We start from the raw sequence: 17,602 nt of genomic DNA on the forward strand, positions 1-17,602 counted from the left end.
ATACGTTCTTAGGGATGATACAGCTAAGGTATCGATCGCCATTTTACTTTGATTTTACGACAGGTGACGAAGTACGGCGCGTCGTGGTCATGTGATTACAAGGGGCGCATGCGTCACTGCAATGGAAGCTGGAAACTTTGACCAATTATGTCAGTAGTTACATTACATGCATTCACAAATCCAGCTACATTCACGTGACAACATGGTTAAGACAGCTTATAATTGTCAAAATTCCAATATACTGTACTGTAACAAAACAACACTAGTATGACCATGTTACAGTGTTTTTTTTGTTGGAAAGAGAAATAAACAGTATCATAACACGTCGTTATCCTCCTCAATGTTTTGAACGATTCGATACGCATAAAGTATGCCAAAATGCAGACATATATTCTGTTATTCTGCTGAAATATACCAGAACAAAATCAGCTACCCAATAACACACATATGTGAAAGCGTTTAGGAGAACATGTCATGCCAAATAACCGTATAAAATCTGTATTGTGCTTAAAACCAAGAAACACGTTAATACAAAAAGAAACGTTTCTGTAAACTTCAATTATGTGATGGAAAGTAATTATGGTCATCTCCTGAGTGCTGAAATGGTAATAATCAGTACAAAACCTATATAAAAGCGAATGTATGTATCCTGAAAAATGGGACATGGCACACAAGATGAAACTAGAAACTCTGTGAGTCTACGTAATATAGACCAATGGAGAAAGACAGAACAGTAATACAGCCAGAAAGAAAGAAAGGATAGCAGTCAGAAAGCATTGAGAGGAGACGTGCTTGCAGATTGCATGCAGTAAACAAGCTGTTTACGTACAGGTATGTGTGGTGTGTACTATGGGGTAGGGAGAATCTAACAACTTAGCTTACACGCGCCCTTAAACCTTGGGGTGGGTCTTTGCTCTGAAAGGGCGAGAAGAACAGAACACCTGTGAAACATGCGACTGCAAGAGAAAGGTGATGCGTACCCCAGATAGCCCGTGCAACAACGCCTCCTTGCGAAGCGTTAAAAATTGCAAATCTAACTGATGAAGGCATGGAATAGGTTCAAGTTTAGGTTAAGGTGGTTCTCTCGCCTTTATGCTTCTGTCGCAAGTTTGTTTACAAATAAGGGTGCTTTGAAGTCATGAATTGATGACAACTTTGTTGTGCTATTGCTGTGATTTATTTTGGAAGGATACAAAAAGGCAAATTTTTAACGCTAGTGCAAGAGCTACACGTCTAAGGGCTGTCTACAGTGCGCAATGGAGTGCTACAAAAGTGGTACTAGTGCGCAAGACTAGACGACAGCAGCCAAATGCAAATAAGAAATGTTGAATTCTTCACAGAAAGTGTTCAATTTTTCATTTCGCAGGTCGTATATATCACTGTTAGTTAATCATAAGGTTCACGCCAAGAGTGTTTTTTTATTCTTTGCATTTTGCTGCATACTATATTATACGTGCGTCAGTAAGCGTCAGTAGCAGTTATTTGGGTCTTGGCAGTTGATTTTTGAGCGACGCCTCAGGGACGAAGCCATTTCTCTTGATTTGTCTTATGCTGATTCAGTGTGTGTTGGAACAGGATTGATAGATACCAAAATAACTGCGCACTGTCGAATGTACAGAACACACAGCCACATAACTTGCAACGCAACATGTATAGATCTAATGGGCTATTCCACATATATCTACGCTTGGGGAGGGACAGTTTCTACTGATGTTGTGCAAGAATTCCAGCGAGCAATGAAAGAGATGCAGCCGACATTCCAGGTAGAAAACAGAGACAGAAAGCAAAAGCATGCATTTTGTAGACATGTCATGATCAAAGCAAGACGTACATTCATGACATTTATGACTCGAAAAGAAGTATAGAGTGATAAGGCGGTGGTTCTGTATACGAAATAACATAAACATATGTATATCAGAACATATATTTGAGAAATATGTAAAACATGCTTGATTTAACACTTAAAAGTTTGTTATAACAATTAACTACGTATAAGAAAAGCACAAACTTTCCAGGAAGGCTGACAAAGGATTTTAACAATTTGTCCCTAATATGCAAATTAACTAATTTGCATGTTTGTGACAAATTGTATTAAACACCTTTGCCGGTCCTACCGTTCGCCTCCGCCTCGTCCAAGTCCATGCTGGAGAGCTTCGTTCTCGTGATGTCCTTGTGGGAGGCGAGGAACAAAACAACCTCCCCTTTTTCATTTTTAATGGGAACGATATCCAGTAAACACCAAAACGGTGTCCCTGTAACACATAAAGAGAAATATCGTGAGACAGTAATATGACAGATATTGAAAATTTGAGCTCTAGTTTACATCTATTGATATTCTGATCCAGTGCCTGTTACATGTTACAAAAATATTTCCCGATATCATCTGACTGAAATAGACTATCGCTTGTAATCAGAGAACTGCCTGTCTTCTCAAAAGTTGTCATCTTCTCTGCACTTCATCTACAATTCGGAAGGCAGCGCCTCTGTTGTACGTGTCTTTTAGATATCATATGTTCACCTAAGTTGTTTTCAACATACTCCAAACGGATGTCGACTAGTGATAGGTGTATGGCTTTGTAGAATCATTGTCTTCACATGCTCTAGTTTTAAACCTTGCTTTTGGTTTGCAACTTTTAGATTTAGGATCATTCAGTATTGGTTTGAAGCCAAACGGATTAGATATTCTACCACATCAGCTGTCGTAGCCTGCCCTTGATGACACTATGATATGACAGGCCATTATAGCGACATAAAGTTGGCCGTTTAGGGAGATAACCCGATGATCAACTCTTCTGGGGAGCAATGGCCATTTGAGTTCTATGCTGACAGGATATCAATAGATGTCACAGTGCTTCTAGATAAATGTCAATCAAACTCTGTTCATTAGGGGTTCGTAAATGTATAAAAACAATGTTAGTCCTGCACTTGCGCTATTCAGTCGAAGACGTGGGGTCAATATTTTCCATTGTGTTGGAATTTACAGTTTAGTATATCAACCTTATTCAGAATACCTGGCGTTTCGCTGAAACCATTTTCAGTCCATTTGACCTTTACGTGTGTTTGCTGTCCTGTGTAACCCTGCATGACAGCAGCGGAACGCTACACAGCCCGTTGGAATTAACAGTCAGATAAGCGTGTCCGTACCTCCCAATCTAATCAGGACGTAATAGCACTTTCAATCAGACACTTAATCCTACTGTCAGAGTCGTCCGGATTGAAGGACGAACAACATAACCTCGTACCAAGAATTGTCTATTCTCTCATCGAAGTTTTCCGTCATTGCGGTGGTGACACCTCCTCACATGCTAAATACCATCTGGTTTTATCCACAGCTTCTCTGATTGTGCTGCCAAACACCCACACAAACACACACTCATAGACACACACAAATACACACACATTTACATACAGACATTCACACACACACACACACACAAATGGCACCGAAAACGTAACTTTTGCAGTGAAGGTAATAACATTAAATTTACGTCAATGACATACAAATGTACCCCACGTGCAAAAAAGATTAAGGTATCAAGTGACGTATAGATTATTATTAGTCCAGCGGCATAGTTCCCAAAATTAGCTGAATTGTGCACTTTTGTCTAAAAGCACCAAATTTGGCACACATGTAGTTGAACATATCCTGCACAAATCTGGATATGGAGGCATTTTCATTTCGGCCCAGGAGCGCCGTGGCGGCATCTTAAGTTTAGAACACCCAAAATAGACTGACCGTTCTAGTGCCCTTAATAAGGGGGAGGGGCAAAAGATTAAACATTAATGTTTCTTCATGAAAATTTGTTTATCATAAAAGTCAACCACAAGGATCGTAAATCTGTTAATTTTTTTAAGACAACACGCTTCTATAGAAAATTATTAGTCCTTAAAGTTCATTTATTTTCCATTTTTTAACATGAAAAATGGATAGTTCACTTTCCGTTATCAGGCAAAGTTTTTAGGTACCTATGGGGCCTTTGTTGATACTGAAGTCTGATTTGTCACAATGTTGACAGCATTTTATTCTTTAAATGGCCGAAATCCACCAATTCTGTCAGGAGATATAAGTGTATATAGAATTACATTACGATGCATATTCTACCTGAAAGGCCGTTGCTAAGGCTGTTGCTAAGGAAATCTTTTGCTGTACTTTATCTAAGTTTTGCCAATAAATCGCTTTTGAAAGCCTAATTTTTTCTGGGGAGTTTTTCTGTTTGCCTTAGTGTGCATGCAGGAAGTAATATTGACATGTTTACTTATATTGAGATTAAACAAAACTTTAAAAAAAATGAAATCACGTCTTATGTTATTGATATATGCGAGGAGGGGATAGTCCATGGGCCAGGTCCCTCAAAATAGCCATTTGGTACCAAACAGAGGGACAAAGGGTGACTTACTTTTTTGAAAAGGTTGATTCCTCCACTTTATCATCATGCATGATAATAATGTCAAATGTCCAGCTTTTTAGGAATTATCACGTGATATGATGACGTCACTCAAAACCATAGAACGACCAAAAATTGTCTATATCAAGTTATTTCATGTGGTTTTGATAATAATCAACCATTTTTTCATTGGTATTTCTATACGTTGAGATTAAACAAAGACCAGTTAAGTACATTTAAGGCCATTTTGAAATAAACTTAGGCAGATTTCAATAATGGTTGCCATGGAAACGGTGAAAAATAACACAGGAAAGTTACTAAATAAGCCTTTTTTGGATGCTTATGAATTCCATTCATCATCAAGGCTTGACCAATTAAACTAAACAATCCATAACTAATAATAGGGCCCTAAGAAAATATTTTAGCTTGGTAAGAAATAAGTAGAAGTTATTTTACCTAAGAAATCAGGTGACATGCGCCATTTTGGCGGCCATCTTGGATCTGCTATCTTTCAGCATAATTTCTTGCAAGTACTAAACATTTATCGAAGACTTTTACCATTATGCTAAATGTTTTTGACATGACTATAACTTGTGTTGCATTTAAATAATACAGTTAGGCAGATTTTATGACGGTTGCCATGGAAACGGTGCTTAAGTAACAACTTATCACAGCACAGTTGCTACATGGTATAACAAACATTCTTGAATGCTCATCATTTCCCGTCATAATCAAGACTTGGCCAAGTTCATTTTCTTCCTGTTTTGAGTTCAAGTTCTACAGCCCGAACAAAAGAATGATAAGAAAATATATACTAACATGAATAAAAAAAGATAGACGGGCTGCACTTAAGGCTTCTCTCCCAGACTGCTGCCACATAATTTGAACAGCCTGTATCTGAGCTCATTGACGTCGCTTGCTACTGGTCGGGAAAAGCATATGTGGAAAGTGAAATCCTGTAGTTTCTTAAAAGCTCATCTGATAGCTCCGACCCATTCCATTCCTACTTGTTTGAACATTTCCCGGAAGTCTCTGTTTTCCTTAACAAGCCGAAGTGCTCCCAACTTCCCTCGTCCAGAAATCGCACTCACAGTATCGCATCCGGGGTAGGTATGCATTCCAAGGAGACTGTTGCAAAGGTCTTTATATAATGACCGCACTCGCGATACTAACATATCGTATTCGTGAAATGTACCCTATTCGTGTCTGCATCTGCGCCGGGCCACACTTGAAAAAAATTGATGGTGGAATTGAGTGCTTGAATGCCAAACAGAGTAGGAAGACGTCTGTACCTTCCGATGCCACAATCACTGTGTCGTAGCCTGACCTGGCTTCATGGCCAACATGAAGCATGATGTGTCAGCTTCTCCTGATTTGACTTAAAGTCTTGAACAGCATTGGCACTAGGTTTTGATGCAAAATACTACAATAGCCCGGATTTTCTGATGCAATAAGATGTTTTAAGCGCCCCTGTGTAATTGTTTTAAAATTTTAGTCCCCCCCGCTACGCCAAAAATTATGAATATTGTAGGTCAAAAGTTATCAAAATGCCAATTACCTTTTTGTCAAAAATTCATACCATGCCCACATTTGGTAAAATCTGTCCTAAGTGCTTTGCTATCTGGTTTCCTGGTGGGGTTCCCAGGGATCTTTGCAACTTTTAAATCCGCATTACATTAGAAGCAGAATATTGCAACACATGTGTCAGTGATTTTCGCCAAAATGTGCCATTCTGATGAGGGAACATTTAAATGACATCTACATATTGCATCCTTTTTGTCTCTTATGTGATGTGGTTTTGACTCAATGACAAAACTTGCAATTGCATTCACCATAATTGAAGTTTGGCAGGTCCAACACTAACAAGGTCAAAAGCCAAGAACGAAGATGAAGGGGACCACTGGCCTAATGCTGTCTTGTCACTTAAGAATAATAAGAATATTAATGCATGCTTTATCTCCTTAGCCTTGCACGGGCTGTTGAAGTCCAGCAAACCAGGTCTATTCATGGAAAGATTCTTGCAACTTAAGTTTAAGAGACCACTGGCTGTTCTGCAACACATACATGTATACAATTTTGAAGCAAAACATTGGCTGCAGAAATTAGGCACTTCACAACAGTTACTGCTTCCTCACCAATATGAATCGGCCACAGTCCAGACGAAGTGAGAACGTGTCATTAACGAATACAGTGGTGAAATCAAAAAGCTGTTGTACATTTTCTGTGAGAACAAATCGGGAAGGGATTTCCAAGGAAACATTTTTGGTGTCAAGATGGTGGAAGACCCGGAAGAGGAAATGTAATATTGTAACAAAATCACAGTTGTATTCCATGCGTAATGACCACAATGGTCAATGTAAGGAAAAGGTCTATAAGAAGTGGGAGTGAACAACCTGAGGAAAAGGATATTCACTTCCCCTCAATATATAACATTTACAGTAATAGAAAAGTTGAAGGATTAGCCATTTAGATCCTTAAAAATTGATATGAGCCAAATTATGGACACTTAGGTTTTACGACAAGTGCACCACAACGTTAGTATCGGTGGAAGAAACCATAGCCACGGTTGGTTTCCCTCCCTCTTAAAAGTGGCTGTCGCTTCAGAAGACCGTTTAAGTGAGACAACCATGACATTAAGATTAGCCACATATAAGATATGACATTTTCGTTTTGATGATGCTTTACAATTCTTTGACTTTCTAAAGGGGTATTTGATGTCATTTGTGATCCATCTTGCTGAACAAAATGTTTTTAGCAACTAGAAAGGCCGTCATTTGCTCCTGAGCAAATACAGCATCTTTCGCCCATACTCCTACCCATGCAATAAATGGACGGTCCCAAAATAACACTTGGGCAAATCGAAATATTAAGAAAAAACTTCTGCCCAAAAGTGAACTATTGCAAAGTCATCCCAGTAAGAAATTGAGATTTCTCAATTTGACCCTATATGCAAATAACAGACACTTCCAAAGGCAACCTATACATAAGGCACCATTCTAAAATACTTCCACTCAAAAAATGGATCACATCAGTCCAAAATTGAGTTTAAAACCAATCAGTCCCTCTTAGAATTAAAAAAAATCCCCACGGGCAAGAATGGTCTTCAACCATAATATGGGTGAGATACAAAAATATGACCCCCCTTTGTTTGAATGGATGCTTCAAGAGTAAACATTTTTGGTTGAGAATTTTTTTATTTCAAAAATCGTTTAGAAAGGCTGTATGCCAAACATTTGTATGAGGGCCAGTGTACATTACTAAGGCAGACACATGACAAATTTCACATCATTTTGGTCTAATACATAGGAATTGGAGATGTGCGTCTTTGTTCTGAAAATAGCCAAAAAATTAGAAAAATAATTCTAGTACTATGCCAAAAGTGTTAACAAAGCCAATTATGTATCGATAAACTTAAAAGTGGTTTCTTTCCAAATGAATATCACATAAAAGATAAAGTTCTGTGTGAGTTGTATGTCTTCTTCCTTGTATTACTTCTACCCACAACTGGACAATACAAACAACCCACTTTAAAATTGAATTTTAAAAATGTCTTTTGGTCCCCACGAGCAACAATGGACTCTTCCTAAAATACCCCCATACTACATGGACTCTTCCAACTTATCCTTTCCCATCCCCATTGCGAAACATACATCCGTATCAAATTCCAGGTCATTTGGTTTGAATACAAGGACACAGGAGCCAAAAATGTACTTTTTTGGTCTATAAATGGCAAAAAAATCGAAAAATTAACGCTTTTAAAGTGATGTATGCAAAATATATTACAAAGGCCATGTGTAAATATATCATAGGCACCCTCACACCAAATTCCAGGTTATTTGCTTTAATTACCATGGCACAGGAGACCAAAATGTACATATTTGGTCCGAAAATGGCAAAAAAGCACATTTTAAGTAATGCATGCCAAAAATGTAAATAGAGTCCTGTCGACATGAATCATAAGCATCTCCATACCAAATTTCAGGTCATTTGGTTTAAATACCTGGACACAGGAGCCAAAATATACATTTTTGGTAGGAAAATAGCCAAAAAGGCCGTAAAATTATTTCTGGGCAAAAATTGAGATGCCTCCATATCTATATTTGTTAAGAATACATTCAACTACATGTGTACCAAATTTGGTGCTTTTAGACAAATTTGCACAATTTTTCAGCTATGCCGCTGGACTATATAGGGTCCCTGCCACCAACGGCATTTCTAGCTGAATCAAGTTAGTAGTTGGTCGTTAGTTCCGCCCTTGAATCATATTGACCTAGTTCTGTCAAACATGATGGACCTGGAAGGTCATGGGGTACGGTCTGGCACAATCTCACATTAATCCAGGCTTAATTACATTACAGGTAGCGACGTGGGGATGCAATTCGATTAACGTTTGTAACCTTTCATTTGCTGAGGGCCGAAAGTCTAAATCGTCATCGGACTACATGTGTCAGTCATCCGTTTACGATATGGCGCAAAATTACACTCTAATATTCGTTATGGGAAAATGAAACAAACAATCAAACGCACCCTAAAGCAGGACAGCCCTCATCTAAGTAGCTGTTAGAAAGCAATAATTGTTTTCTGACGTTTTTGTCAGAAATGCCCGTCTTTCTAGCCTATGAAAACGTTAAAATTTTACCTTCGAACATCTGCTTGGAAATTCCCATGACCTTCATTGAGGCAAATAATGTGCCCCCCTCCCCCATCGGCGGGTAGAAATTTGTGACTATGCTGACTAACTAGCTAAAGTTACGTTATGTTTACACTTTTCAGCAGTCAATATGAACTGAGGCGTCTGAACACTTCTAATACATCATTGTCACTGTACGGGGCATTTCTCGCCAAATGTTACACCAGAGGCCGAAAGGTTCTTAGAACTTCAACAAAGAAAACATGGCAGCTACATCGCTGTCTCTTGAGTAGTGTCACAAATATACTGCTAAAATACTGCTGTTTGGGGGAGACAACTTGCAGAGGTGAGTGATCACCTGTTTTGTCTCCCCCTCCATTTTCTGTAATGGATGAGTCTTATAAATAGATAAATAAATAAATAAAAATTTGCTGTCAGATGTTTTGGTGATCGCCTAGCGCCTGTAACCTTCATCAAGGCAATTCTGACTGGTTCTGTTAGGCACTGCAGCTTAGGTGTCGCTGCTAACAGATGCGGTCCCAAACGTTAAGTATTTACTCATATACATTAGATAGGTAGCTTATACGGTGTATACAATGCGGTCCCAAACCTAACTCTTGAATAACAAAAAAATGGATTTCTAAAATTACACTTTGCTCACATAGTTGTTTCGGCGCACTTTTCATGGGAGGCTTCGTAAATTGACGACATAGCAGAATGTAATCAAGAGCGGTAAAGGCAGTGCAGTTTTAAATAATTTCATGAAAAGCTTCAACTTGTAGATTGAGCTTGTTTTTGGAATCCCCACAAAATGATGAATTCGAAACTTTTATTATATGAGCAAACCAATATCATAATTAACTTTAACGCTTCTTTTCAACTCTGCCAAAACTATACTTCAACTCAGCTTTGAAAATGTATGTCTTTTGACATATAATTTTCCGTTATTGTTTTTGGCATAATCACTAATGAGAGCCTCCACTTATATGCACCTGCACTGCCTGTAGAGACATAATGAGTGTAGAGAGGTATGGCATCTTTCAAAGGTCTTGTCAACTTCCAAAAGGGTTCCTATGAGCAGTCCCAGGTGGTAACTTTTACAACTGCCAGAACACGCTATTATCATGCCAGGCGCAACCAACTACCCTGGCGTAGCGGTCTGCGATCCGTCCTCCCCGTAGCGTAACTGAGGAATGTATTCAGATATGTATTTGACAATTTTTGTCTATCGAGGTTCCTGAAAGTAAACCTCCGTCAGTACTAAACTGTTGAGGGAGAATACATTTCTCTTAATAGACCTTTACGGATCCTATTGCATACTGGGAGACGTGGCCATGGGGCATTATGGGTAGCATAACGGCCAAACCCACAAGGTCTGTGGGAAATGTAGAGGCAAGACGGTTTCATATTGTGTGACATCATGATATGTTTCTACACACAAAAACTCTTCGAACAAAACATACCATTCTTTTTGTAAAACATGACTTCCGTCTTGAACTCGTCTTTCTCTTCCAAGGCATTTTCGATCTGGCTTATCTGGATCTCGCTGGTCTCGTTGCCGTACAGGAACTTGCAGGCGCAGCCCTTCTGCATGACCTCTGCCCTCGCGAACCCCGTGAGCTCGCAGAACCCATCGGAGCAGTAGACGATGGGGTACACATTCGCCACCTGGGCGTTCCCCAGCACGAAGTTGCTGTCTGTAAAAAATAATCAAAACACACCTATTAGCATGAAATTTCATCTGTGCTTGGAATAAAACATTATGGGAATCATTAAAAGAGGTATCTACATCAGGGAGCAAAAAACTTTATTTAACCTGGGCGGGGGATGCTACAGACTACCAACACCCTGTATGTGTCAGGCTCCCGAAATACCGCGTGCTCTGAAAATGATCGAAAATTTGTATGTTGAAAAATTGTTTATGATTTCATTTTATTAAATTCGATAAAACAAATACCCGTCAAATGTGAGCAATGGTTCTTGAGAATGCTTCTTTTTTGGAATAAAAATCTACGACGCCATTGATCTCACAACTAAATGCACAACAGTCTGCTGGATTAGATCAGTCTAAAGGCTGGTCATACTCTCGTGCATTCGCATTGTCAGAGTGAGTTCCCCCCCCCCCCCACAATCAAGCAGAAATCTACGCTCAAATTTATCTTGATTTCATTCTGAAGACAGCAAAAACAGCACGTCTCTTGTGTTCTTAGACTGGCCCTTACTTAAAACATAAGTTAGGAGACTTCAGAGAGGCTGTGCTCAAGCCAGTAAATAACCTGCGCCATTAACTCACACCACAGTAAAACTAGCCCGATATTCGATCGTGAAATGTTTCGGAAAATCGGCGGTCAGCATTTTCCCAATGAGTAATTTGAGAACATATTGTGCGTGTGCCTCGGCGTCTCACTCCATTGGTCAAGACTAGCGAAGCAATTGGTTTTATCGATTTGTTAGCGCAGCAGTTGAAGTTTGTAGTCTCTAATTCGTATTTACAGTTTCTTAGGGACTACTCCGACAGGGTTAGCATGTGCTCTTAGCAATTTTACTGAATACAGTGCTATCAACCGAATATGGTGCCATTTTACTCGTATGCTTGGCAAGTTTATGGGTATAATAAAGAGCATTACTAGTACCGTTAACCATACAAAATTGCACGCATTCGGCAAAATCTGTAAAGTAATAGAAAATGAACTGCACTGTATCAAATAACGTTGCTAAATGACTAAATAAAATTGCAATGTGTTCGGTAGAATTGCTCAGTATACTTATAAAAGTATTTGGTAAAATTACAAAGTGCCTAAGTGTACTTTGCAATTATGCCAATTACTTAATATTGTGCCTTGATATATAATGACACGCCTTGTCGTCTTGACAATCATTGTATAGAATTGATCTTCATTTCAAAATAATAAAACGATTGAATATCATAAATTGACAATGATATACACTACGGTCGATTCAGTGTTATTGAAAGCCTGCAGCAATTAAAAGCTACCACCTCTCTAAAACGTAAAGGCGGAAACATCAGAGGACTACTTTGTGGCGATATTTTACAGACTTCCGTTGGGAAACTTTCAAAGGGGATTTTGCAGAAGCCGTCATTAGTATTAAAGCTGTGCAGGAGCGCCGAGAGACCCTCGTCAGGACAGTTTAGCAGGTTTGTCTTACCAAAGACACATAATCGATATCGCAGCGTCTGTTCTTAACGAAGACGCCTCTCCTGATGGTTCACAACCCTGATGACAGCTCACAGGGGACCGGGATGACGTCAGGTGGGCTGGCGCAGAAATTGAGAATCGTTTTTAACGTCGCTCTTTCTGTGATCCGTTATTTGAATGGCCAAGTCTGGCCGAACAGAAGTCTGGCAGACTTTTGACTGGAGTAAGTTTAGGAGCGCTGTCTCTTTTTGGAAAATCATGCCGGAATCCACCGCACGAAAACTGCTCTTAAAGCATGCTTAAAGGTTTTGTTTTGTCACCCTTAACGCCACTTTATGTAATAAGTAGTCGTGGTAAAATAGTGTCCGTAAAGCGCACGTTGCGGCACTCATTTAGGTAACTTTGAAGCACCGTATTCCAATATCGCAAAGCAGCTCATGATCATTTCGGACTAAGGCCATACATAATGCCATTCTATGGGTAGCCAAAAACATGAAGGTCGAACACTGAACATACATACCGTGGTATACCAAAAGATAAACTCTTCATTTTTGTCCTTTCAAATCTTCTTTGACTTTGAAACACGTCACTCATTGGTATCAATTTTGCAACACTTTGTTTGTCAATCTGCGCATACATATTCCTTAGTTTTGCAGCTTCTTACTATGATTTACAGTATGGTCGCAATTGTTTTTTTTAACCAACGGAAATTGATGCGCGCGCGGATGTCATCCAAATAATCAAGTCACCGTGACCTAAGCGAGAAAAGCTGGAGTCAGGCGATACCGTTGGAAATCATCAGCGAGCATTTGTGACAGCTACTTATCTACGGCTTATTGTAGCCGAGGGCAAAGACTTCATAAATTGCGTAGATTGCTCATTGACGACACTGAGTGACTTCCATATCTGATCAAAATCATCATATTCGCTGGAGACGCAGAAAAATATACCCTCATCGATCGCTTATTGTTAATAACATGTCGCCTTCGTAATTACTGATCCGAATCTAAGTACATAAACAACTATTCAATCTTCTTAAAGGTACTCGGTGTAAGATTTTGGAGAAACGGAACATATTGTTGATTACAAAATATAACCATGTAACTGCTGTGTTATCTTCCAAGTAGATAGATTTCCATGCTACATACTCAAACTATTGACATTTTAGCACGTTTGCGTCATTATTTCATATTTCCAACGTTTGGCGACAGCGCATTCCGTTTCGTTTGAAATTTTTTGTGGTAACAATGAATACACACTGTATTGGTAAAGAAAATAGATTTTTCACATGTTCGCACTTCTACTCCCTAAATATCGTTATGCACTGCAATATGGTTACCTAACTTACGAAGTATAGAAAGTACTAGAAAATTGACTTTGAGTATCGCAGTATCACGCTGAGCACCTTGATCACATATAGATAGAAAACCTTATTGTATCCTCGCACGGGTTGAGGACCCTATGAAGCCTAAATTTGCTGAGAAAGCTAGTTGGCACAGTTACTGTTGAACTTATTGCTTCAAAAGTAACTGACGAACTTGGTGGGCGAGTTCTTACAGCCATGACCTCCCAAAACTGCAGGGTAAGCTCGTGACATACTATTCAACTCGACTCCCATGACAGTTCCGATCCAGTGAGATGTGAGGTTTGCATTGAAATGGTGAAAAATCCATTTTTGACGTGCTCTGATGTTGTGTTTGTATATAATCACCTACCCTTTAGCGACCATATCACGAAATTTGGGCATAAAGTTGCAAGGCATGCAATGAGGGGCAATAGATTGTTCGACTTATACTACGTAATGACGTTCTTTCCTGCTCATCGCTAGCTGCGTGTGCCGAATTCGCATGTACTAGACCAAGTGCCTATGGTCACGTGTCATTACTATTGTTTAGGGGGGTGCTGTAGCTCAACTGGTGGCAGCCTCACAGTGGAGCTCCCGGGTCCAATGAGTTGGTAACGGCGAGACACCGGTTCAATCCTCGAGCAAGTTAAAGGGGAAGGGCTAGCAGCCCCTCCATGTAAAACATACCCTGCTAAGGAAGCAGAAAGGAAACCTAAGTTCCACTCGGGTCTGAACGAACGAACTAACCATACCGTGGCCAATAATTGCAACACATCGGACTGCTTCTTTGTTTCTTAATACCTCCTTTACACTGAGTTGACCTAAATCTCGTTGGAAATTCAAACGAATTTCATTGATTAAGAACTAACGTTATATTTTTTAAAGTTTTTTGTTTTTTTCAAATCATACTTTACATCATGGATCATGATCAAATTATAAAGTCATCAGTCGAACAAATCCAATTTTGTTCGCTCAACGATTTAAGAGACCTTTTTGTCAATATAAATATGTGTTAAGCAAGTTGTCGCAAGGCTACATATATGGCTTTACACTTTACAGCAAACCTTTCAAACCGTTGAAAGATACATGTATGTATGTCTGCATCCATTCACATGAAGTACGTTTTACAAAATCTTTACAGTTTCAATTGTTGTATACGTAAATGCCATACACCATGCAGATTGGGTTAATGTGTCCCAACTCGTAACTAGTTCTCTTAAAAGGCTTTCATCTCTTACATCAAGCAAGTTGACAATCAAGAATGCGGTGGAGGTCATTTACGACGGAGGTTAATAAAACATACAGAGTACAGACCCTAAAACCTCTTCGGGTTATTGCAGAACTATTAAAACAAAACACTCTAAAGCACTGACTGATTATCAATACAATTATTATAAATGATGTGATAATCACTATAATCAGCTGGTGCATATCTTAAGCAAAAATATTTGTCAACTTTGACCCAGACCACAATGCCTCACAGTTGCACCTGCGCACTCGGAACAGAGACATTCTATACGCTGTGTGTCTCTGAGTGATTCCCCGGTAAGACGTGGAGAAAACTCTAAAGACTTTAGTAAAGTTACCCCAAATTCTTAAAGCATAGGAAAATCAATGTTGTGTTTCCAATTACGGTCCTGACAGAATAAGGGTCGGTCGGTAGAGATTTTTTCTTTATATTTCAGCAGAAGAGATCCAACAATTATACATTGTGTCAACAAAAAAGAGGACCTAGATTACGTCAGTCTGTTTATATCACTTTTTCTATTTTCACAAATATGAGGAGAACAACGATTCTGCAACGTTTTCATCACTCGGATGTCAGATTGAAAAGTTAATGTCCTTCGCCAGCAGTCAATTCCAAAAAAAGGGTTAGGGGCTACAGTCTTTTTTTATGGTCGGTCGGGTAACCGTGAGCACGCGTGTTGTCTTCCCAGGCCCAAAAGCAAGCTCTGCCAATACTGAGACCGCAATATCGAACGTAGAAAAATCTCTTTCATATGAAATTAATAAAGCCCTACTATCCTGCCGATCCCTGCATTAGGGTAATTGGAATAACATGGCTATGAAAAATGTAAGAGAAAGAAAATCAATTTTATGGGTTTATGACATAGCCGTACTTTGTGGGATGAAGGGTTAGATATATGGGGTGGATTAAGGATCTGACATGTTCTTTACTACAATATCGCAGCCTTCCTGTAGATTTATGAAATCTACCTTATTCTATTCTCATATTCAAAGCTGTAGGCTTTTAAACAGACTTGTTCTAAGGTCAAGCTTTTTTTCATATTCTAACTCATGAACTTTAAAGGTAGGAGTTAACTTGCCGTTATAAACGCTTTATAACCTTCCGTTGTTACAGAATACACCAGAGAATATTTTCAGCATATTTATATTCAGGTAATATTTCAGCCAGTGGCGAGGAAATGTCGATAAAAAGTAATTCCATTTCATGTCATCTTTGTTTTATTACATACTTTCAAGGGATAAATCTATTCAAGAACACACACTAGAGACCATTTGTGTATTGAGGAGTAATTTCAAAATTGATACATGGTAAGAGTGAATTGAGCGATGTCCATTTGATAACAGTCAGGACGTTAAACAATGTTTGTATTAGGTGGATTTTGAGTTTGTAATTAGTCTTTAATCTACATTTTTCACTCACTTTTTCGTATCAATGAAGCAGGCAGGTGCTGACCACCATGTTGTTGTCCCTATTTGCATATTTTCATAATGTCGTATATCAAGCGTACACAGCAGGTTTGTATTTTATCGGCTAATTCTTAATTATTCTTCAGATTATATCTAATTGAGTGGTAGTCATTTGATAACGGTTATCTGAATGGGTCAAATGTCCGACACACATAAACTAATGGGGACACCAATATGGCGGCCAAACAGTGACGTCACGTAAAAACGGCCGGAACTCTATTCCAAATCGCCCTTTACAGTCACCAGAAGACACCCTCTTCATAAATCGTCCCTAGCGAAGACAGGGCAATATAGTGGGGGGTACAGTAATAGATCAATGTCAACAGTTCAGCTACAATATCAAATGACAACCAGTCATTGAAACTTTACCTTACTCCTTGCCCAGGTTAAGATATTCGAAGTACGTTGGTGATCTTTTTGCTAAGATAGTCTTTGCGCTTGAATTCTAGATTCTTATTTAGTTCCGCGATTTTGTTCAAAGCTAAAGCCTTGGAGACTGAACGTATCCGTCTAGATTATTGTGAATGCTATGCCTTTGGGACTGCTATCACGTGTTCGTTACGGCTCGCCTCAGACGCTTTCGTGACACGCATAGACTCAATGGACAGACAAACAGCTTCCTGAAGTAAAGTCATTTAAGGTGAGGTTGTGTCCTTAATGGCTGTCAGTCTGGCAGTTCAATGAAAGTCGTGACTAGTAATTTATTATCAGATATTATCTTAAACACCAAGCTCACGCAGTAATTATAGTTTTTCATCTTCCACAGCTCCCAGAAAAGAAGTCAAACCCAACATGTTTATCTTGAGAAATGTAGCTATTCAAATGGCCACATGTTTACATTGTATTCATCAATCGTATGCAATATTATCATTATTTGAAGTAAGCCCTCTAAACGTATTCTTATAATCCTTAAAAAATGTTGTAGCACTTAACAGTTATCATTGTTGGAAGGGACATTTTGCTTTTTCTGAAATATTGGCCCTTATAATTACTATAACAACTTCATTGTACAGCAAGTATACGATAATTCAAGGGAACTGATTTAATGTGTAGAATAGAATGCAATACAGGATGGAACTGTCTACTTGTAGTGAATGACATATGTTGTATATGTCTGTCTCTACAAAGATAATTACATTCTAGTCATGAACGCCGTATCAGACTCCAATATAGTTGCAATAAAATTGCAGTTGAACCCAGAGATAGTATAACGCCTGAAGTGTGCCTATTTTTAAACTTCAAGGATGAACAAAATCCTCCCTTTCAGGCAATATCATGCACCTAACATTATATCCAATGTGTGTGTGTAATTTGGTAGATAAACACTTTTATGAGGTTGGAACTATTAGATCATTATAGAGGATATACG

The 17,602-nt window shown here is 38.9% G+C and overlaps 1 protein-coding gene and 1 long non-coding RNA gene across 12 annotated transcripts in view; one reads left to right on the forward strand and one right to left on the reverse strand.

Moving 5' to 3' along the window:
- Positions 1-17,602, forward strand: part of LOC136420653 (uncharacterized) — a 541,092-nt gene that overhangs the window by 380,623 nt on the left and 142,867 nt on the right. The window lies entirely within an intron of this gene.
- Positions 1-17,602, reverse strand: part of LOC136420573 (potassium voltage-gated channel subfamily H member 8-like) — a 108,811-nt gene that overhangs the window by 21,589 nt on the left and 69,620 nt on the right. For 7 of the 9 annotated variants that reach the window (XM_066407577.1, XM_066407574.1, XM_066407569.1 and 4 more), the window contains exons 2-4: positions 10,479-10,712; positions 2,115-2,252; positions 883-915 (exon numbers count right to left, since the gene is read on the reverse strand). In XM_066407577.1, coding sequence (XP_066263674.1) covers positions 883-915; positions 2,115-2,252; positions 10,479-10,712 — 405 coding nt within the window. The remainder of the gene's footprint in view (positions 1-882; positions 916-2,114; positions 2,253-10,478; positions 10,713-17,602) is intronic. The other 2 variants (XM_066407571.1, XM_066407575.1) reach the window with 1 other exon arrangement.

Source organism: Branchiostoma lanceolatum, chromosome 15 (assembly GCF_035083965.1).
Source record: "Branchiostoma lanceolatum isolate klBraLanc5 chromosome 15, klBraLanc5.hap2, whole genome shotgun sequence".
In the NCBI taxonomy this organism is placed as follows: Eukaryota; Metazoa; Chordata; class Leptocardii; order Amphioxiformes; family Branchiostomatidae; genus Branchiostoma; species Branchiostoma lanceolatum.